General features: G+C 41.9%; 1 protein-coding gene across 7 annotated transcripts in view; it reads right to left on the bottom strand.

Annotated features, from left to right (window-relative positions):
- Positions 1-1,692: 1,692 nt before the first annotated feature.
- The window catches only part of kif13a (kinesin family member 13A), a 48,504-nt gene continuing 27,467 nt past the window's right edge, over positions 1,693-22,729 (bottom strand). Inside the window, exons 14-40 of one of the 7 annotated variants that reach the window (XM_034697384.1) lie at positions 21,875-22,005; positions 21,519-21,605; positions 21,256-21,431; positions 18,143-18,362; positions 17,571-17,733; positions 17,258-17,401; positions 17,020-17,169; positions 16,582-16,746; positions 16,269-16,442; positions 15,996-16,147; positions 15,773-15,905; positions 15,471-15,617; positions 14,893-14,925; positions 13,892-13,991; positions 13,661-13,787; positions 13,498-13,553; positions 13,287-13,411; positions 11,688-11,864; positions 11,511-11,603; positions 11,274-11,426; positions 11,078-11,155; positions 10,928-10,978; positions 10,739-10,826; positions 10,475-10,626; positions 9,263-9,427; positions 6,105-7,296; positions 1,693-3,337 (exon numbers count right to left, since the gene is read on the bottom strand). In XM_034697384.1, coding sequence (XP_034553275.1) covers positions 3,204-3,337; positions 6,105-7,296; positions 9,263-9,427; positions 10,475-10,626; positions 10,739-10,826; positions 10,928-10,978; positions 11,078-11,155; positions 11,274-11,426; positions 11,511-11,603; positions 11,688-11,864; positions 13,287-13,411; positions 13,498-13,553; positions 13,661-13,787; positions 13,892-13,991; positions 14,893-14,925; positions 15,471-15,617; positions 15,773-15,905; positions 15,996-16,147; positions 16,269-16,442; positions 16,582-16,746; positions 17,020-17,169; positions 17,258-17,401; positions 17,571-17,733; positions 18,143-18,362; positions 21,256-21,431; positions 21,519-21,605; positions 21,875-22,005 — 4,566 coding nt within the window. In that variant the 3' untranslated portion in view covers positions 1,693-3,203. The remainder of the gene's footprint in view (positions 3,338-6,104; positions 7,297-9,262; positions 9,428-10,474; positions 10,627-10,738; positions 10,827-10,927; positions 10,979-11,077; positions 11,156-11,273; positions 11,427-11,510; positions 11,604-11,687; positions 11,865-13,286; positions 13,412-13,497; positions 13,554-13,660; positions 13,788-13,891; positions 13,992-14,892; positions 14,926-15,470; positions 15,618-15,772; positions 15,906-15,995; positions 16,148-16,268; positions 16,443-16,581; positions 16,747-17,019; positions 17,170-17,257; positions 17,402-17,570; positions 17,734-18,142; positions 18,363-21,255; positions 21,432-21,518; positions 21,606-21,874; positions 22,006-22,729) is intronic. The other 6 variants (XM_034697385.1, XM_034697386.1, XM_034697388.1 and 3 more) reach the window with 6 other exon arrangements.

Here is a 22,729-nt window from a genome sequence, read left to right as displayed (position 1 = left end):
GGGACACAGAATGAAAGAAGAAAAGACTAAACCTTTTGTCCCAAGAAGACTTAATGGCAGACTCAGGCAGGGCCACGTTGGAGAATACAGTTTGACTCGTAAAATAAAGAGTTGTATTTATGTAGCCTAATGTTTAGCCATTCGTTCATCCAGTTAAGGTTTATTTTTTAATACTAACCCACAATGAAAGCCCAGACAGTGAAATCAGCAATCACTCTAAAGGGCTGTATCCACATTTTCTTTCTCCATTAAGTCCTTAAATAAAAATCTTGTTCTAAATAAACATTCTTTAGGGAATGTCTACTTCCCTCTTTGTTCATGCCAATAAAAAACATCATTTATAAAGTAAAAATGCTGGAATGACCCTTTAACCCTCCTGTTATGTTGCGGGTCAAATTGACCCTTTGAAAAGTCTATTTTAAGCCATATATGTCTTCCAAACCAGCTAAATGCAGCATACAAATCTGGGCAGCATGTGACAGAAGAGGTGTTGTGTTAATTTATCAACATCACTTCATAAAAAAAAGTTTCAAAATGTAAAATAAAATGAACAAAAACCTATGTCATGTAAAACTATTGTATTTACATTTAGGGCATTCTAATGTACATTAAAAAAAGTTTTAATATGAATTTTAATGAAAAACGAGTGAGTTATCCTCATTAAACCATGATCTGAGAATTAAAGAACACCAATGGACTGAATCTGGATTTAAATGGTCTGTCATGGAGTTCATAATGAGGTTTTTTTTTTAAAATCTGATTGGGATTTTTTGGGGTTCTGACACTTTTGGATAATTGAATATGCCCTGGGTCAAATTGACCCAGGAACATTATTGCTGTTCCAGAGAAACAAACATAACAGGATGGGTTAAATAAATATCTTGTTGATTCAAAGCCACTAATACATTCTTTAGGGGAATTTCTACTTCCCTCTTTGTTCATGTCACCAAAACTTCATTTATAAAGTAAAAATGCTGGAATGACCCTTTAAAGTAATCAGACTTTGTTATCTTCCTGATCTTCAGCCCAGACCTTGCTTGATAAGTTTTTCAAAATATGGGGGCACTATAGTTCAGTTAAATCAGTGGAAATAAGACATCCAGTCTTAGACACGACTGACCCCGTTATGAAACTGTCTGGAAGTCAAACAACAGTGAATGACACTGCTAAACATGGCTGAAAGATGGTGCAATCTGTGATTGGCCAACCAGTGGCTGCATCATTTATAGAGCAAAACATATTGACATGTTCGTGTTGTTTACCTTTATGCCACCAGTCACAGAAAGGACACATTTCAGGGATATAAATCTGACGGTAACAAGAAATATTAGTTTTACTCATAATGAGGACCAGAAATGTTATATTTATATGTGTAATGTGCTTGACTATAAATCTGACTTGAACAACAAATCCCCATTATGATAATTCAGGGCAGTATGATAACAGTTTCTCCAGATATGGACTAATTACTCAAGTCCTATAAGAGTGAGTTAGTGAGAGCCTTTGTATGCGGGTCAATAGTTTTCCTGGATGTTGATATTAAAAGAAGATCTCAGGTCTTCTTCAATTGGAACAAGGAAATTAATACTGTGTACACTCTGCTCAACTAAAATATTGTGCAACACTCCTGAACACTATAACATGTTAATAAGGTCAGCTTGATAAAGACAAATGAGGACTCAACACAGAACACTGATTGTAAATGTTCTATTCTAGAACATTTTGTACCAATTAAAACAGTTTGAGATACAATATAAATACAATTCTGTACATTATAATAGTGTAAATACTATATTCAAATACATTTCTATTTACAGCTCCTTATGAGGGAGAGCAGCTTTGTTCTTCTCTTTAAAGTAAGGTCTTGGGTTTGTTTCATTTACTTGACATTACAGCTCGGATATACGACTACTTCTAGTCAGTTCCACAGTTCCACAGTTCACCACTTCCATCACAAGTTCATCTCTTTATCACCGCTAAACTACTTGTGCACCGTCTTCTGTAACCTGATACTGTCCATTACCCAAGCATCCAATCCTCCATGTGAAAAAAAATGCATTATTGAGTACCTTGTAACGTGTAGTGTCATATATCAGTCCGTTGACTTGCAAATTGCAATGAAATGAAAGGTGGTGTATGAGTCAGTGGATGGCTGAGTGGCTTTTTGAATGCTTCTGGGTATCATGACATACATACACAGGTTTCAAGTCCAGAAATTTAGTCTGACACTCAGTTAAGTTGTTATGGAGTTGAGTTGGTAGCTTGGGGTGTATGTGTCTGCTTGTAAAGAAACAGGACATTAAGGCATCAGTATATCCAGGCCTTGGACTGGTTCCCCAGGTTAAAGTGATGATTCATGTTTTTTTCAGTCAGAATATATTTCATCAGTCCGATATGGAAGACAGTTGTTGAACCCTCAAAAACCTTTCCAGTGCAAGCTTCCAAACAGCAACAGTCTCATGCTGGATGGGGATTATTTCCTCCACAGTGTTACAGTACTTCAACAGGATAATTTAACATCATTACTGCAGTCAAACGCTGAAACAGCTCAGGGTTCTTGCAGATTTGTCCTCTGTTCAGGGTATGTGGCATTACACCTAGAGATATGGCACTAAGCTTTACTTTTACACAGATGTTTTTAGAATATTTATCTCCACATACATACATTAGAAAAATAACATATTACTCATAACAGCAGATATGGAACCGTAGTTCTTTGGTTACCCCTGACATAACATATTGATGTAAATATCAATGTTAATTAACAGTAGTACATTCTTCTTCTTCATATCCCAGATTTCTCCACTATGAGCCGCAGGGGAGGAAGCATTGTCTTACAAAAATATTACATGTAATGTTCAGAAACCAATGTAAGAAAATGTATGTGAGTAATATTTCCATATGGACTCTCAGTTAAAAGTTTTCTATCAAAAATATCACCATGTAGAAAACCCAGATATGTGCATAGTGAATTTTCAGTGGACAGTAAATCGGGTATACCTTCATTAAATGCTCGAGTCAGATATGCTTTAGGAAAGCAGAGACGGCTACAGAATACATCAGCTCAGAGACTCGAGTGGTCGAAGGGATCAAAGGAGAGGAGCCACACTTAAGTCAGCCTGTGGTTTTAGGCACTACGTGTGAGGACCCCCCCTCCCTGTGGTCCCTGCTATTCCAAAGAAAAACTGGTCCATCTTTGGGTCCTATCTGATCAGAGTCTGGGGTTCTGTGTCCATGTTGGGCGGTCCTCTGGTCAGGCGGGATGGCTTCACAAACACACCATGGCCTGGGGGACAGCGGAAATAAACTCTGCCCTGGACAGTCCCGTTGTGCTTCCCTAAAAGAAACAACCACAACACTTATGTCACAACTGAATGATGGATACATGAGGGACACAAGAATGGAAGTGTCTTTCTACATCATACATTAGAGCCTAAGAAATAGAGGGCTTTTGAGGCTGTGAGAAGGCCTGAATCACGAAACAACCCGAGGGACCCTGAATGCCCCATATCTGTGTTGTGTCAGGTTTGCAGTAATTTGATTAAATTAATATTTCACAATAAAGTCCACCGAGCACTAGGTTGATGACTCCAACGCAAGAAATCTATAATAACTCAAGTTGACTTTCTTGTGTGAGTCCAACTTTGTTTTTGAATCCTGTGATTTCTGTGCCAACTTAACCACTAAAGCATAAGATTACAGGTATAGGTCTGTAGGGCAGGACCTGAGATCACCTGAGTCGTCAAAATTGCAATAGTATATATTAGACCATAGACTGTATAAAATATGGACGTAGTATCCGTGACGTCACCCATCTGTTCCTGAGAGCTGTTTTGAAGCAAATCGACGGCTGCAGCCATATTGGAAATGAGGAACTCAACCAGGCAGAGTGTGACGTAAAGGGGCGGAGTTTGAGCCTCTTAGCCAACAGCTATGTGTTCCCATCCGGGAGTCAAGTCAGTCATGTCTTTATTTGGGCAAAAACTCGTAATCTTAATATCTTCTGAACTGTTGCGTTAGAAAAAAATTCACCCCCGTACAGTTTGTGCCGATCATAGACTGCATAAAATATGGAAGTAGTATCCGTGACGTCACCCATCTGTTCCTGAGCGCTGTTTTGAAGCAAATCGACGGCAGCAGCCATATTGGTAATGCGGAACTCAACTAGGCAGAGTGTGACGTAGTGTGAGCCTCTTAGCCAATGGCTGGGTGTTCCCGACCGGGGGTCACGTCAGTCATGTCCTTATTTGGGCAAAACTGGTAATCTTAATATCTTCTTAACCGTCACGTTAGAAAAAAATTCACCCCCGTACAGTGTGTGCCGATAGAGAGATTAGCTACGTAGGGCCAAGCCGTTTTTTTAACCAGGCTGTAAACATGTTTATTAATGCTGCAAAGATCGTCTTTTTCCCATTCATTTCTATGTGGTTTCCGGTGTTTCTGCAGCCAGCCTCAAGCGGATTCTCGATGTATTACAGTTTATAACACTTCCGCATTGGCTTCATCGTCTGAGACCGGAGGTTGCCGCTTGTATTAGACACATGCAAAGAGGAGGAGCTGAGACCAGCCTTGAGCCCCCTGGCAAACAGCTACAATGGGCCTACCTGTTAAACAAGTCAGGCCCCTAATTGTGTCTAATAATACAAAGACTGTTTAAAACAGATGATACAGTGTGTACATATGAAGAAATGGGCTATAGAGACCCAAACAGTTTTTGTACCAGGCTGTTAATATGTAATTTTGTGCTATAAAAACTGGCATTATAGCATGGATGTTACACGGGTGGCCTTGGCTTTTGGAACCAGCATCAGGTGGACAACCCGAGGAACTGCATTTTTTTTGCACTGGCTTCATTTCTCAAAACCAGGGGGTTCTGCTTGCTGTCAATTTGTAAGGAAGTGAAAACATTCTGACATAAAATGCAAACTACAAATTATTTTGATTCTGACTGGTTTTAAGTTTAGACACAGAAAATAAGTCAGTGTGCAGGAAGTTGTTTATAGGCGTTTTTCGACTGCAGGAACTTTACCCCGGAACTACGTGCGTTTCGATGGGTGGAACTAGGGTCTAAATTTAGTTCAGGGGTAGATAATCTCCCCCCTAAAAAGCCCCTGCTAGGGGGGTAGTACTTTTCAAAAAGCCTCGGGGCTTTTGGGGGGCAGGGCCTGCAATGCTGAACGTGTCTGATTGGTAGCTTAACCGCAGTGTGTTTATTCCACTCGTTGTCCACAATAACATCACACACATTTGTGATTCACTTGATTTCTCTTTCTTTAATTTCTTCTATCTTTATTATATGTGTGTGTACTTTTCAAAAGAAGTACACACACATTAAGTATTTAATGATCGTCCAAAGACGTTCATGAGGGATGCATCCGGCTGAAAGTCTCCAGTTAACAGGGTCGCTGTTTAAACCAAAACACCGGCGATCTCTGCCACGGCTTTTCGAGTTAAAAAAGATTTTAAAGCCGTGTTCAGCCGTGAAACATCTTTGCTACTCGTGCTTATCTCCTCTCTCGTGTTGATTCAGTGAATCCATCTGTGATGAAATAAAGCACCACCTAAAACAGCGTGAGCTGAGTCTGTCGGTTGTAGTCAATTCCAGTCAAATTGTGGAGCCAGTTGTTGCTGAGACACATGAGGGATGAAGGACTGTTGTATAAAAGCAATATCAGAAACCAGGTGAAGCCAGACTATGACTGCATCACAGCTGTCCTGATATTCAGTGTAACAGCACTCCCTGGGGTGATGTTGCTGAAGTGACTTTGTGTGAAACAAATGACAACCATCAGAGGGTGATAAGGGGCCCACTGAACATTTTATACCTGCCATACTGGTATCACATCTGATTTCATAGATCAAATAAGGCTGGGGATTATCTTTAGAATTAGTTTTTTTTACATAGGAACATAAATACAAACATTTCTAGTCCTATAAAAAATACCCAAAAAATGCTCTTTGGTAAAGAATCAAAGCGATGGTGACATTAGTTCAAATGTATTCAACATATGTCATGCTGTAATAGCACCATTGAACATATGTACCTGTCACATTACTTACAGAAAGGTGCTTCAGCAAAATCTGTAGAAAAAAACCCAACTCACCCACTGCCATGTCCAGCTTCACACCAATCCAGATCCCCTTGGCAAACTCCACCCCTCCGACATAGTGGACAGTTCCTCTCCTCTTCCCCACCCACACCGACTCTCCAGGCGCCATCCAGTCAGGGAGCTGAGCCACGGGGGTGCTCTCATCTCCGCTGGAATCACCTGAGGGCTCTGCGCTGCTGGGGTTTGGGCTGGGACAGGGACTCCCGTGAGGCAAATCTCCTTGAGCCGGCTCCTGGATTAGAGGTTCTCCTCCTGCTCGTGTGATCAGGGCAGAGGAGGGGGCCGTTGATAACAGTGTGGGTGGGGATGATGAAGCTGGAGATATAGCTTGGACTTTGTCAGGCACAGATACTGTGGTAGTGTTGTTGGACACAGCTACACTGAGTGAGTCTGTAATATTTGGACATTGTAATATAGAGTTTGAAGTGTTTGCAGGAGCAGATGTGTGCATAATAGCAGATATGTCAGAGGTCTTTTCATTGCTAGTGTCACATGTTTCCCCATTATCTGGTTCCTTCTGCTGGTTTGTGGAGAACTCCAAACCTTCCTGCTTCCACCCCCCCGTGAAATGTGCTAATTCCCCCTCTTCAATACTGTCGTCTGCCCCTTTAAAGTCAGTGAACTCCTGGCTGGCACTGAGAACACAGTTGTGAGGCAAAGGAAATGTCTGCAGCTTGTCTATGCAGTGAGGAATACTGACAGGCGAGGAGGCAGGTTGGTTAAGAGGATCCTGAACTACTGCACCTGCTGAGAGAGGAGGCTGCTGGGTGTCAGTCCCAGCAGAAACACTTTTGGTTGGGGTGCAGCCTCTTCCAGCAGGACAGCCGAGGGGTTCCTGGGTGTCTCTGGAGCTGCAGCTGAGGTGGTCAGAGCTCTCGCTGGCACTGAAGGGCATGTCAGACAGCGTGGCATTGGAGGCACTGTGTGAAAAATAGCCACTGGTGCAGCTGCTGGCTGTGGGACTTCGAGGCACCTCCCTCTCTCCACTCCCACCTCCTCCACACCGGCTTCCTTTGGAGTCAGAGCGGGAGGACAGAAAGCCATCCTGGGTTTCCAAAGTGGCGTTGTAGATCTCAAAGTTTGCAAAGTCCTCTGGGACGTAAGGCTGGAAGCTGCTGTGGTCCCGGCTACTATGATCCAGATTCAAAGCCATGTCCAAGTCTGTCTCCTCGTCCTCAGAGTCCTGCTGATGGAAACAACAGGAACGGGGAAAAAGAGACACCCCGCCACACATATGATGTCAGCGACAGCCTGTATAGAGCATCAGCCTACACTGACAACTTTTTTTTTTTAGAGAATGAAGTCAATGAAAAATGGCCTAAAATGTGATCATGGAAAATGTAGATTGTGTATGATTGATGAGTTCTGCTGTGACATATTTACCGCATCGAACGAAATATGGGAGCCTTCTCTTTTTGTTGCATACTCACACATTTGAAGAGTTTTGTTTGGGGTCTCACCATCTCGGAAGTGACACACTGTGACACATTTTTTCTTGACTGCTTGACAGTTATTTAATGACTCTGCTGCAGTGACAACTATTATCTTAACTTTGTCTACTTCTGAGCCTCTTTGTCTCAGACGATCCTCGTTTCTCTCCATCTTTAATCCCCCTGGTACCGTACTTGTGAGTGACAGCTGGCCTCAGTCATGACAGCTGCACTCGCTTTACAGATACACTACCAGTCAAAAGTTTGGACAAACCTTCTCATTCAATGGTTTTTATTTATTTTAATTATTTTCAACATTGTAGATTAATACTGAAGACATCAAAACTATGAAATAATCTGGTTTTGCCGTAATATGGATTACAACAGTAGTCAAATAGGGCTATCCATTGTGTGCTAACCCTACCTCTGAACAACACAACTGATGGTCTCAAACACATTAAGAAGGCAAGTCATTCTACAAATGAACTCTTGACAAGGCTCATGTTAATTAGAAACCATTCCATGGGGACCACTTCATGAAGCAGACCGAGAGAATACCAAGAGTGTGCAAAGCTGTGATGAAGGAAAAAAGGGGGCTACTTTACAGAATCTAAAATATAAAACATATTATGGTTTGTTTAACACTTTGTTGGTAACTAAATAATTCAATATATGTTCTTTCATTGTTTTGATGTCTCTGGTATTAAACCACAGTGTTTCAAATTATTAAAATAAATACAAACCCTTGAATGAGAAGGTGTTTCCAAACGTTTGACTTGTAGTGTAAATGTTATCAAAACAATCCACTGTTGTGAATGAATGTTGGCTTTTTAAAACTAAACATTAAATATAAGACAATACCATTTATTTAGATGTATACAAAGGAAAAAACCCTGTCTTATATTCAGGTATATATTGGTTTTTCACATGATTGGTTAGCTGTCAATCAATGTGAAGGTTTTTTTTTATTGGTGAAACAAGGCAGTGTTAGAGCATTGGACCCACACACTCAGGATGTCAGAGTAAAGAAAGGCATAGATTATAACATGAGCTAATAAAAAAATAGTTCTTATTTAAAATAAACATTATTTATAGATAAAGTTTCTCATATTTTACACATATGTGCAGTAGCACTGAAATTGTTTTTGGATATTTTTTGATAAAATATTTATTAATGTACTGGGAAATTTATTTTTTTCTATATTGTGAAAATAGCTTCTATTTTCTCTGCCATATTTAAAGTATTCATCTGTAGATTTCAGCCGGACTAGTGCGTAGGGCATTTTTTGTCCAGTTCCACACAGATAAATTTGGAAGAAAGCAGCACTACATTGTGCTATACATGGATTGCAGCAGAATTTTGACCATGTAGAAAAGCAGAGTCTACTACTCAGCCTCATCCAGGCTAAAGTAATGCTCTGGACTCTAGCTATTCTCTCAGTAATTTAGTGATTTATATGTTTTTATTCTTTTTCGATACACTGTTGGAACAGAAAACAAAGTAGGGAACTTAAAAAGTTTCACAAACTGTTTGAACCTGGATAAAAATCCTGCCAACTAATGGGAATCTCCAGAGAAGAGGTTCACTTAAAAACCTCATATGAATTGTTTTGTGTGTAAAGGTGTAAGTGTGTCACATCAGTCTATCATGGCGTGCATGTGTCTGTAAGGCTCCTCCATTATACCCACAGAGCAACGTGTGCTGGTGTGTGTAGCACTTACAGCAGAGTGTGGCAGTGTGTGGCTGAGCTGTCTGCTGGTGGGAGTGGAGGTGGAGGTGAGGGTGGAGGTGGAAGGCTTGCAGTGGCCCTCGCTGCCTGCCCTGGGCCGGTGCCAGGAGCAGGGAGGGGGGAGCAGTGCAGGGCTGTCCACACATGAGCGCATGCTCTGTGGATGGGTCAGAATAACAGCACACACTTGACACACACACACATAACATGCTTGGAGCTGGGCAGGCCAGTTACACAGTTAGTGCCATGCAGTTTAATAATTCACAAAGACTGTGCTTGAAGGGTTTTCAGTTGAGTTGCTGTACTTTTGATTGTACCAGCACTTGTAGGTATTGGGTCTGTTATGTCTGCTTAACTGATAGAGAATTTTAAAGACTGATTTCAGAGGTAGGAAAATCACAAATTGCTGGTTGTTTTAACAAATAATTACAAAATGACCCAGTTTCTAAATCACTACAGGCATTGTTTGCACAGATCTGTGAACATCTATGCCAAAATAGATAGATAGATAGATAGATAGATCCATACTGGTCCTCTTATTTCTGCCAACAGAAATATCAGTCACACTCTAGTCTTCACCCTCATTTTGTAAAATTCTCATACTATTGCAGCCTGTGGCTAACATTTCAGTTCTTGTTATATTTTTACATCAAAGAAGAGAGCATTTCTATTCAGACGGACATTTCTTTGACATCAACTTTACCCTTCCCTTTTTCTCTAGACCTGCTGCTTAGTGAACCCACACCTACTTTAGTCAACTTCAAGCACAGATGAAAACAAAAATATGAGGTTAGTAAGAATGGTTGGAACAGCCTTGATTAATCAAAAAGAAAAAAATCAAATAACCACAAACAAATTCAGGCCTGAGACTGTACAGCAGAGCTCTGACTCATTTAGCGTTATGGTTATCCACAGTTGAAGTCATGCTCCTGTGAGTCATGCTCTTTCACGGACATAAACACAGTGGATGGTGATGTCATTTAAAAAAAAAAGTTCTCTCCAGTCAAGCAACTTGCAAAGCCATTTTCAAAATTCTTCAGGCAGCTTTGGACGAGTAGGTTTATTTCTTATCAGTGTAAGTATATTCACCATATTGTCGAGATTGAACTTGATGAGAAAGGTGAGATGATAAAATGTAAAACATGTTTCTGATGGATGACAGACAAACACTCAAGAGAGAGTCAATAATCTACTTCCTGCTTACCTCTTGTCCCAGCAGTGGCCGGGCCTCCAGGGCTTTCTTTGCCTTGTTCTCCTCTTTGACAGGCAGCAGAGACTTGAGGAACTTAGGTGGCTGAGGGGAGAGGACTTTAAAGGGGCTGGAGTTGAAAAAAGTTGGACTCTCAGGAACCAAACCTGTGCAGGAACAATCAGCAGGAACATTTGGTTGATGTAATAAAATCTCAGTTTCCCACACCAAAAAACAAGAGGACAAAATCCGACTGATGCAGATTTTGATGTGCTTCACCTGGATTCTCTTTGCTTTTTATGGGTGTGTTGCAAAGTGAGCCCTCGGGAGGATTGCAGTTGGTGCTGTCCCCATGATCACAGTGGTCCTGGACAGTAACATAGAGGTGAGAATGGAGTGAGGAGCCCTGTTGTTGAAGTGTGTGTTTTTTTTTGCTATAGAAGCATTCTTATTTACGTGACTGCTTACCTTATACTCCTCATCCTCACAGCCGGTCAGATCTGTTTTACTACATGAGGACTGGAGGGAAAGAAACAACGTGATATTAAAGTCATATTTTGTTTATAACAGTCATTATGATATGTTTCAGCGGGCAGTAGATTGAGTGGTGTTCATTACATGCTGTACATTTGGTGTGCTGATACTCCTTCTTAGGTGTCTACCCTTGGCAGCGAGCGCTTCTTTCACGGTCACAGCCTTTAGAACAAAAAAGATCCAAATGTAGCCCCAGTAGTTCAATTACATCCATCATAATATTCCTGAATGTTCATATTGTTTAGGTTGATTTATGTTAATATTCTAAAGCAGAACATACCTGACGTAGCCTCTCCAGACTGAGGATGTTCTCCACCTCCAGAACCCCCCGTGTGTATTTCTCTATGTATGTTTCTCCATCCTTAGTCTCCTCGCTGTCCCCGCGAGCAGCCATGAGGGCCAAGGTTTCCCTTTCTTCTGGCTCCTCTGAAGCCTGGAGAGGAAAGACATGAATGCAGATTAAGTTTCGGCGACTCATCAGAGGCTTAAGTTGTTGAATCAGATATCAGAGTTTTACCTTTGGTATGTTTGAAACGATCTCATAAGTCACACCACAGGAGTAAAGCGAGTTCTTTAAGGACATTCTCCTCTTGAGACTCTGAGTGAAGCTCTGTTGGAATAATTCAAAACAATGTTGGTCATAAAAATATCATCTGTTATTGCTTTTTTTAAATTTGACATCTCTTGTATTCACCTGCTTGTTGTAGATGTTGACGGCGATCCTCTTACGGAGCACAAGCTCCATGGAGGCCGGGTGGCTGAGCTGCACTGTGGCTTTGATGATCAAGTAAATGCGTTCATTGGGAGACGTGATGCGGTTGAGGTGCACTGAATCGTGGATGGATGAGTCCCAGGAGCACGCAGCGGACAGCTGATGTATAAGAGAAGATGTGATTTAGTAATGTAAATCACAGTCGTCTATTGGCATGTCTGCCAAGAGTGTGCACACAGAGATTACAGCTGAGTAGGTGAGCTGTTGCTGTGGGTTTGGCAGAGTTGGCTGATGAGGAAAACTCTTCATATCATGACATGTCAGCACAATATAGCACTGCAAAGAGGGAAGTGATTACTGTGTGGTTGGTGCTTTAGAGCATCAAATGGAAACTAGGATGACTTCTGTTTAATGCTTTCCTCAAGGCACAATGTTGTGCAATAACAAGAGTGTGCATGTGTTCAATTATACCCATAATTGTGTAAGGAATATGTTGCTCTGTTCTGTGCAATTATCTGAGAAAACTCTGGCAACAAATAAAGTTGTAACATCAACTAAGATAAAAAACTTAGAATGATGACTCGCAAGTTTAGAAAAGAATCAAATGTTCACCTCCTGAGACCCAGCAATTCCTTTTTGTCCTCTGTGGAGGACATGCATTTTAGCCATCTAAGTTAAGCACCATATATGCAGTCTGCAAAAACCCCACTGTCCTGTGAAGAGGACATCCTGGGCCTTCTAATGATGTCTCACTTGTGGGGGTGTGGCCAACAGAGCACATGAACGTTCTTTTCAAAATGGCTGCAAAATCAACTTTCACATTTCATGGCACCAAAGGAGGTGAGGGATCTTTTTTTTTTTGCAGATATCATGTTTCTCTTGCAAATAATCAAATTGATTCTTCAATGTTAGAGTCTTAACATCAATGTAGTAAGATTTCACAAATGTACAGTGATTATAACCCTTTCAAAACACAACTTTTATTCAGTGTCCTTTGTAGTGGAGAGCAGGACTAAATACATCTGTGTTTAACCAATTTCCGTACTCCAGGAAGCAGAGGGCTGAGTGAGGCTGAGAGGATTTTACACACACACACACACACACACACGCACACACACACTCATACATGCACACACACTCTCACACATGCACTCTCACACATGCCCATACATGAACACACGCACACACTGACACATCAAATCAGTAAAAAATTTGATTACACAAATCCATGAAATAATATAATTACATTCTGTGACTTATCAAGACCTGATGTCCACTACAAGGGACAGATGATACAAATTAAATGAACAACATTATTGTTTTTTTTTTCTGTAATATGTTTCTTTCAACCCCAATACTTATATTATCTAAAAAAATAATATCAAAACTTTTTTTCGTCTGGGTCTCAGGAGGATAACTTAACAAGTACACAGTCTCACCAAGCTCTATAAACAGATGATCGTTTGGTCATATGAATGGTTGTATGATGTCAATTCCTGAACCTGTATCCAAATTTGTTGATGTGTCACAGAGTTCCTTCTTTAGCCACAGGAGGGCAGTAAAGTCAAACCCACTGCTCACCTCCTCATCACTGTGTCTGATGATGGGCAGATAGAAGAACTGGCTGCCATGCTCCTTTGGCACGATGGAGTTAACGCCTGCAGCATGTGGGCCGGTCAGCTGCTCATTCACTGTCAGATTATCCGCTGGTGGCATAAAAAAGGTTCAGTGTTCGTTCATCCTGACACAAAGCTGTGAAACACCGGTTTTATGAAGAATGTGTCTGCCTTACCGTTTAAATCCAGGAAGAGGACGGGGATGTGAGCTTCCATTCCTGCGGGAGGGATCCTGTGTGGAGTTAAGAATGAGGTTAAAAATGGAGACGGCAAAATGCTGACGGTTAAAAGAGTCTGATATTCTGATATGTGTGAGGAGTTCTGTTTGCTGTGTCACACCAGTCTGCAGGAGCTCCAGGGATGCAACTGCCAGGCGCAGGAACCAACACTGCATTTCTTTCTTCAGTCAGGCCGACCCACTGCTCCACCAGTCGAGCCTCACGCTCAATATCCTCCTCTGACTTCTCTGCAAATGAAAAGTAAAGAGGAATTTCAACAATGCACACACACAAACACACAGCACCCCACCCTGCAGGATGCTGTAGCAAGAACACAGGGTCAAGGACTCACCACGTTTGTTGATGATCTTCTTTATTTGTTCATCCAGGTACTCCCGACGCTTGATGAGAGCCTCCGACCAGCGCTCTCTAACACAGTTTAGATCTTCTTCCTGGAAGCACACAGACAGCAGAATCAGTGTCAGTGATGAGTTCTCAGGTAAAGTGAAGGTGCAAAACTCTAAGGGACAATCATAACCACTCCTTAACACACCATCTCTTATTAATTAGTGAATCAGAATAGAAGTTAATCGTGTTATCAATTCCCACACTAAGGGGTTCAAAGTTACAGATTTCAGGTTGTATTTTTGGCTAACAAACAATTACAGTTGTTTTAAAAACACACAAACCTCCTCTCAACCCCTTCTCAAAACTGATTCACATGCACCAACACACACTCATACACTTTCTAGCACACATTAACATGTTGTCACATAAAGCCAGAGCCATCCAATGTCCTACCTGGATGCATAGCAGATCACTCTGCTAGGGAACCACAGAGAGCACATTCCTTCTTTGCAACCCCCCCAGTGACCAACAGAACCTGAGGCCAACCACATTATGCCTCTGATATCAGCACTCTCTCACCATGCAAAGTGCAGTAAATCATGCAGCCATGCAATGCCAACGTGATTACATGAGTCTTATTATTCCTGCAGCTCTTCAGTAGTGACAAGCACTGTAGCATTAGTGTGTTGCAACCTGAGGGGGAAGCAAGGGAGAGACAGACTTCTGGCTTGGAGCTCAGCCATGGGCACAACTGTATTTTTCACAGAGGTCTGCCAAAGACTGGGCTGTTGTGATTGATAATTATAGCTTCAGAAATCATCCACATGTGCAGCAGCTGTTTATTAGAGCACTCGTTTAGTTGGTAGAGACCTGGCCTGTTGCCTCCGGCCTCACGTGCCCTCAGCAACAGGCCGAGTCACAAACACATGACCAGTTGTTTTTCTTCATGCTGCAGAATGAAACTAGGGGAGTGGGGGCAGCAGCAGAATGAGACTGAGAGGATACCTGATAACTATCCATATCTTCGTCAACCTCCCTCTGGTAGGAGAGAACACAGGCAAATGTTGGGAGCAAGAAAAAAGGGCCCTGATAAGACAGCTCAAAGCTTTACAGTACCTCCATTTATGTCTGTTTTTGGGTAACACATGCTGTCAGAATCAATAAGTAGCCCCAGAATCTACTTTCAATTATTCTACATGTGCAAAATGTAAAACAAAAAGAAAGAAGGATTCCATGACTGCGCACAGTTTTTTCAAATCATGGCCTCCTGTCTGCATCAGGTCAAATCAGTGCACCAACAAACAAACGAGCGCTAATGAGTTTGTACATTCCTTGGTCTTCTTTAGACTCGCTGCCAGCTATCCAGATGAACCAGTCATGGCACGAAAACCAGGGATGGACTGAACACACTTTGGCTGAATCAGCATGATGATGTTGGCCATGAAACAAGTGTACTGTTCCCCAAACTCTGTTCACTTCTGCATTCAAATCAGCTTTGCATACATCATAATCCTATTTTGTCAACACAATGGTCTAAGCAGCATGTGAATGTGTGCAGAAAGGAGAACTGGTGTTTCACAGACCTGGTAGCTGTCGAGCGGTCTCTGTAGTTTGGTAGAGCGGGCAGACACACAGCCGATAGAGACAGACAGGACCGCCTCCACCAGCAGAGGCAGCGTGCCTGAGTTTTGGACTGGCTTCACACACACCTGCAGCCTCCTGGAGTGACCCTGCTTGGACAAATCCCAATAACTCAGCTCTCAAATGACCACATTCACAAGGCTGCTAATGATGACATAATCTGTAATAATCCTCTTAAATGTGAGTTTGATATAGGGCAGCCAGTCTGTCCTGGAGGGAAACTTGCTCAAAGTTTTTCTCTGACCTGTCGGAGTTGGAAGACTCCTCCTGTGCTGATGTCTTTCCCAGGATGAAGCTCCACAGACGAGTACTCTCCCTGCTCATTCAGCTCCTGGATGGAGGTCCACAGCTCAATCCTGCGAGACACCTCACTCCACCTTAAATGCATAACAGCCATGATGAGTTAGGTGTGAATCGTCAGTGCCTGTGAGTGTCTGCATGTGTAAAAGTCTGGGTGCAACTTGTACCGGTCTCGGAGAGTCTGGGTTTTTGCCTCCAGCGCGTCCAACTCCCAGAGCGAACGTCCGTTTCCAGCACAGCGGTGACCCCAGACCTCTATGGCCAATGCTCCATCTGATATGAACTCCAAAAACTCATCCGACACATGCACAACGTAGTCCTGCAATGACACAAGGTGTAGTGGTTGAGTCGAAATTATATGCAGCTCTCATTAGGAACAAACATTTAAAATGTTCAGAATAATTCTTCAATTATTATTACTAGTCTTGTTTTGTGCGTACTTTGCAATGATCAAACTGCACAGTAAACTGAGCATCTGGACTTCGAGGGGAGGGTCTATCTGGGCTGACCATAGGAGGAGCCACAGTGGGCTCACCGTGCTCCCAGAAGGTGTACTGACAGAAAACAAAGTTGGACAGGTTGAGTGGCAGACCTGTGGCCTCCCTGATCCGCACCTGCAAAAAAAAAAGGTCAGGATTAAGCTGAGTGAGCATTTACGTAGATTAGTTTTTCATAGATTAACATGGGAATGAAATGCTTCTGAATCTGCAATCAAAACATCTCAGTTCAAATCCAGTAACAACCAGCCTTTACCCTGCAGGTTAGCCTCTTGGCCATGTGGACGATCTCGCCATTAGTGTCCATCACTTCATAGCAGCTACTCTCACTGGAGTTCTCCGATGAGTCATCTCCTCCGCACAGGCGCTCTGGAACGGCTCCACTGACTCGCATCAGCTCAATGTGCAACCTCCCTGCTACCTGTAGGACACATTAAAACAAAATGACAAAATGAAATATGCAAGCAACTTCATAAGCATGCTCCCCATCTATGGAAAAATGGATTAGGGTGTATTTATCTGCACTCGTTTGTCTTCTGGTGATGTATTTCAAGCGGTACATAACTCATTTTATTCTTGTTTAATATTTTGCGTATCATCCTTCCATATTGATCTGATGTGGCAAGAGCATTGGAAAGCTGTACACTGAATAATTCATCTGTGCATCAGTCTGTTTATGCTGGAGCAGCCTTACCTCTCCCTGTTGGCTGATGATGGGGACAGCGTATTGCAGTTTGACATCATGGAAAAGGCACTCCAGAAAAATGTTGGCTACTCCTATGAGATTGTGGTTCTCTTGCGCCTCATAGAACGGGTCACAGTAATGACTGTTTGCCTTGTTATTCTGCAAAAACAACAAAAAGAAATACATCATAGGAACACTGAATAATCAAGCTCATTCTTTATGCTTCACTTTTTATATATTTTCTCACCGTCTCATCTGCACCTTCCCTCCAGTCTCTATAGTGGTCTCTCATATCCACCAGCTTGTTCTCCAGCTTCTCAATAGTCCACACCTGGGTCCCCTTCCCTTTTCTCCGCACCTGAATAGCCGGCTCACTCACTATCACTCCGCGCTGTATTAAAATAACAGATTGACAGACTCAGCAAGTTCTGATATTTTTGTAGAAACCAAAGCACAAAGGCTAAAACAGATGAAAAAAAATCCCTCCAGCTAAGGTTTCATATCCTTCCGTAAGGTGATATGGTGAAGGTGTGTGATTGTTAGAGGTTCAGAGGTCTGACCTTGCGGTTAGCGCTGAGGTTGGCTGCTGGAATCTGAAGGGTGACCTGATAGTCTGTGAGTTTGCTCATCTCCTCTGCCAGAAAGTTGGACTCTCGCACCAAGGTGTTTGCTTTCACAACCTGCTCCTTGAGTCGAGAAAGGCTTTGACGGAAGAGCTCATCCCTGGCAAGCAGACACACACACAAACACACACACACACACACAAAGAGAGAGAGAGACAACAGAACACAGATATCATTCATTCAAGGAAGAAGAAGACCTACGAACATGCTAGGTGCCACAGACATACCATCCTTATCCACACAAACATGCAGAGCACTCTGGTGTTTTTAAAAAATGGCAAAGTATAGAAGAAACATGTACGAATGCTAACTAGCAATCACTAGTGCAAACATATTCAAGTAACAGAAAAAGGAGAACTGATGTTTTTTTCCAAGTAAAGTCAAACAACCTCCGGGCCAAAGCAAACAGTGGACACTGATTTAAAAAGCATTCATGGGTGATATTAAAAAAAAACACACCACAGTGCAGTGTATAGTCTGAGTTCCAGTGTCTGCGTCTCTCCACTCACCTCTCCTCCGTCCACAGCCGCAGCTTGCCATGTGGCATGTGCGTTGGGAACGTAAGGCGCTCGCTGCTGCTGCGGTGGTGTTGTGGCGTCTTCTCTGGAGACAGCTGTTGTCGTAGCGACTCCAGCTCGCGTTCATACATCATCCTCTGCTCCTCCAGAGCTGTCCGCTTCTCCTCCAAGTACTGCTTCTCCAGCACCTGGACCACGTTCTGCATTGGGTCTACAAACATGAAAGAACAGGGGAATAGAATAGAACATAACTTAATGGTATACTTATTGACTTATGTGTGCAAATATGACATCAAAACACAATGTAACATATTTTAAGCAATAAAAGACACATATATTCATCATGAGGACAGACACAAAATAGCTAAATTAAAGGAGGTTAAAAGGTTATTACAGTAGTGAACAGTAAACAGGTTAAATAGATAAACAGGAACGAACAAACAAAGAAGCACACCCACAGCTGATATAAAATAAAGTCATTAAATAAGTTGAAATGTCATTGATAACCTGACTTTACCTGGATCAAAAGCACCTTTTATAAGCCCTCTCTGGAAAACCAAAACACATAACCTTTTTGACTGGTAGTTAAGGCCATGATTGAAGATCATTTTCTTATTGTTAAGTTGTAGTATTGTTGAAGATTAGAAGACAAGACCATCAGCAGCAAGATTGACCTTTTTTTTTTTAAGTTATATTTTGGGCTTTTGTAGGACAGCTGAGGAGAAGCAGGAAATGTGGGGAGTAGAGAGTTGGGGAAGATATGCAGGACATGGTTGCAGCCGGGAGTCGAGTTAGCGACCTCTGCAACAAGGACTATAGCCTCTGTATGTGGGGCGCTTAGACCGCTAGGCCACCAGCGCCCCAGATTAACAATTTTTAAATTCTATTTATAATGCCTGAAATATCTGCAAGGGTTAGATGTCAGACCACACAACTGATGAGCGCACACAGAATCAGCCTTTCTTTGCATTGTCAACCACTGTTGTGTGACGATGAGTGACACGTCTGACTGCTAAAAGAAAGAAAGCCAAAGTATTTGTGAGTCTGTGATCCCACATAAAAAAAAGGTTTGAAATGGAGAACCTAAGGTTTAAGTTGAAGAGCTCACTAGGAAGGTATAACCGTACATGGGTGACATTTACTGAGTATGTTGAGAAACTGTCATTCCCAGCAACTTAAAGCCACATATGCCTGTATGAGGTGGTGGTTAGACCTGTCTTCTAAAGTGAATGTTAATGTCTCTGTTTCCTAACTGAACTGTGTTCCCCTTTTCCTTTAAGTTCAAGTCATTTATACACCTTGTTAGTACCTTACAGCTGAAATGTGTTTTTTCTTAAACATTTTTTATTACTTTTAATTTAATCAATGAATTTATTTTTATATTTTTATGCCGTGAACACTTATTTAGGGCCAGTTTTTGGCTACAACTACTGTATTGTTATAAAGGAAATTATATAACTCAAGTGTTTAAAAAATAAAAAGTCAAGTACGTCATGTACACTACCAGTCAAAGGTTTGGACACACCTTCTCATTCAATGGTTTTTATTTATTTCAATTATTTTCAACATTGTAAATTAATACTGAATTATGAAAGAAAATATATTTAATTATTTAATTAACAAAAAAGTGTTGAACGGGTCACTGGTGGCCTAGCGGTCTAAGTGCCCCACATACAGAGGCTACAGTCCTCGTCGCAGGGGTCGCCGGTTCGATTCCCGGCCGGTCGACCATTTCCTGCATGTCTTGCCCCACTCTCTACTCCCCACATTTCCTGTCTTTCTTCAGCTGTCCAATCAAATAAAGACAAAAAGCCCCCCAAAAATAACTTAAAAAAAAAAAAAAAAAAGTGTTGAACAAACAAAAATAAATGTCATATTTTAGATTCTGTAAAGTAGCCCCTTTTCCTTCATGACAGCTTTGCACACTCTGTAACACTTTGTATTCTCTCAGTCTGCTTCATGAAGTGGTCTCTAGGAATGGTTTTGAAAGGACAGGTGAGCCTTGTCAAGAGTTCATTTGTAGAGTTACTTTCCTTCTTAATGTGTTTGAGACCATCAGTTGTGTTGTTCAGAGGTAGGGTTAGCACACAATGGACTACTGTTGTAATCTATATTATGGCAAAACCAGATTATTTCATAGTTTTGATGTCTTCAGTATTAATCTACAATGTTGAAAATAATTAAAATAAATGAAACCCAATGAATGAGAAGGTGTGTCCAAACTTTTGACTGGTAGTGTATGTTGTGATATAAAAGGCTTGTGCATTTAAAACTGTCCTTTTTATGTCATCTACAGACAATTTAAAACTAATTTGTCTGTGATCAAGAATAAACATCCTCATCAATTTCTGGCCCTTTGCCCTTTGCCTTGCTCTTTGCCTTTGTTGATAGGATGGCTGAACAGAGACTGGAAATGTGGGGAGTAGAGAGCATAGACACAATAAAGAGTAGACGCCGCATCGGCTGCTGGGGCGCAAGAAATACGGCCGCCATCTCGGTCCTCCCATGATCCTACCTGTAAACGTAAACTGAAGCAGCAGAGACTTCAAGATGCTAGAGCACTGTGCAGCAAAATACCTATCATACATCACATATATCACATATCAGAATATTCTATTACTGTTAAGCCCACTATGAATATTGAAATACGCCGAACCATGTGTCCTGCATCATAACTACATGTATGATGTTTTCAGAAAAAAAAAACCTGCATGAAAATCAGTTTAGCATTCAGTGAGTTATGATTGATTAAATGCGCTGACACTTAATTGCGCCTGCCAAACAGATTACACTAAGTGGAGCAGGTGACCGGACCAAGATGGCGGCCCAACGGCTCGTCAGCGCCGATAGGTAGTAGCGGTCGATGCAGTGTCTACTCTTTATATGTCTATGGTAGAGAGTGGGAGTGAGATCGATTGGATCACAACAAAGAGTAAGAAACAGCTTCATTTAAAGCTACGGCACTGAAAAGTTATTGTTCGGTCACATTAGCAGGAACAAAATCAACGGGCTGAAACCTTTGAGGGGCACATACTGTATAGAGCTGTAGCTTGAAAGCCTGAGGGATAACAGAGATTGTAGGATGCAGATTATCTTAATCATACCATTGTTCCCCAGAGTTTTCATCATGACCTCCATCTGAGCAAACTCGTAGCTGTAGTCCTGTTCAGATGAGGCCTCGCTGGCTGTCTCCACGTCCGCCTCGATGAAGCTCTCTCTGGGAGAGGCTCTCTCCAGCTCCTTTAAACGGTCCCGCCGCTTTCGGTTAGGTAGATTAATCCTATATGAAAAAAAACACCTTTGAGTCAGACTTTTCAGTTTCATGACTCTTTTCAAATTGAAGGCCGTACGGAAACAAGTCCTGTACCTGAAGAAGTGGTTGTTGCCCCATAAGATTCGATCTCCGTGCCACAGGTGTGACAAGGAATCAATCATTGTCCCGTTCACACAGGTCCTGGAGAAAACAGAGGAATCAAAGATGTCTGTTGCTTTTCTGATCTTCATTTTGTTAACATGGGAATCTAATTCAAGAGTAACAATCTATTTGCAAGTAGGAGGCAGACAGGGCTCTGTTATCAAAGTGTGGAGCTCACATCACAGATTCCTGCACAATGAGGTCATGTGAAACACTGAGGTCCAGTCATCCATAAAGGCAGGCAGACATCAGAGAGATAAACAGAGGCAGACACAGAGTATGAAAAAGGTAGACCTGTAATAGCTCACCTGGCATTCCCTACGGGCATGAGGGTGACGTCACCATCCGGGCAGAGCTCCAGGACGCAGTGCTCTGGCTGGATACCGATCCCAAACAACTGGATGTCCTGAGAGGTGTCGGCGCCTACACGTGTGTGCTCCTGCACACAGATGGATGACAGATCAAGGAAACTACAAATACAGATCTTCAGATGTGACAAGTAACTTTATCTTGCATTTTGAAGTCAAACGTTAAAACTTGCAGGGTTTAAAAAGCTGTTTTTTGTTTTCATGTGCAAAAGAATACGCCTTAGATTAAAACCAAAGGCCTGAGTGAAATAACTGTGTTCCTGTTGTTGCAGAGTGGGTGATGTTAAACAAACATCTCCGCCTCTGTAGGAAGTCCGACCCTGTGGCGAACTAACCCACTTCACTCATTCCACACTGATATGCCAGGCTGGACAGCAGCACTCAGACAAAGGCCTGTTGTTCAGTGTGCCGCACAGGCTGCTTTCTCACATGCCCCTGCTTGTTCAGGTCCAGGTATTTTGTTGGATGTTGAGGTCATGGGTCTGTATTATTTACAACAGACCGCATTTATATAACGTAAATCCTCCTGTTGAACATAAAATATAGCAACACAAATGACTATTTTTCTGATGAAGCTAAAACTTGGTTAAAATGACTTTCCATCTGAGCAGCAAGCTTTCTTGTTTTGGTTGTCTACATAAATGTATCATCTGATTGCTCTCTTTTTTATTTGACCTCTGTCTAATGTGACATTACAACTGCCTGCTTTTTGCATGCCCTACTTTGCATGATGCTATCTCACTCCTCTGAGCTTTTTATCCTCTTCATCTGCTTCATTTTTTCATTTTGCCCTCT

Source organism: Notolabrus celidotus, chromosome 12 (genome assembly GCF_009762535.1).
Source record: "Notolabrus celidotus isolate fNotCel1 chromosome 12, fNotCel1.pri, whole genome shotgun sequence".
Taxonomy (NCBI): Eukaryota; Metazoa; Chordata; class Actinopteri; order Labriformes; family Labridae; genus Notolabrus; species Notolabrus celidotus.
This window is presented reverse-complemented; position numbering and strand designations above follow the sequence as displayed.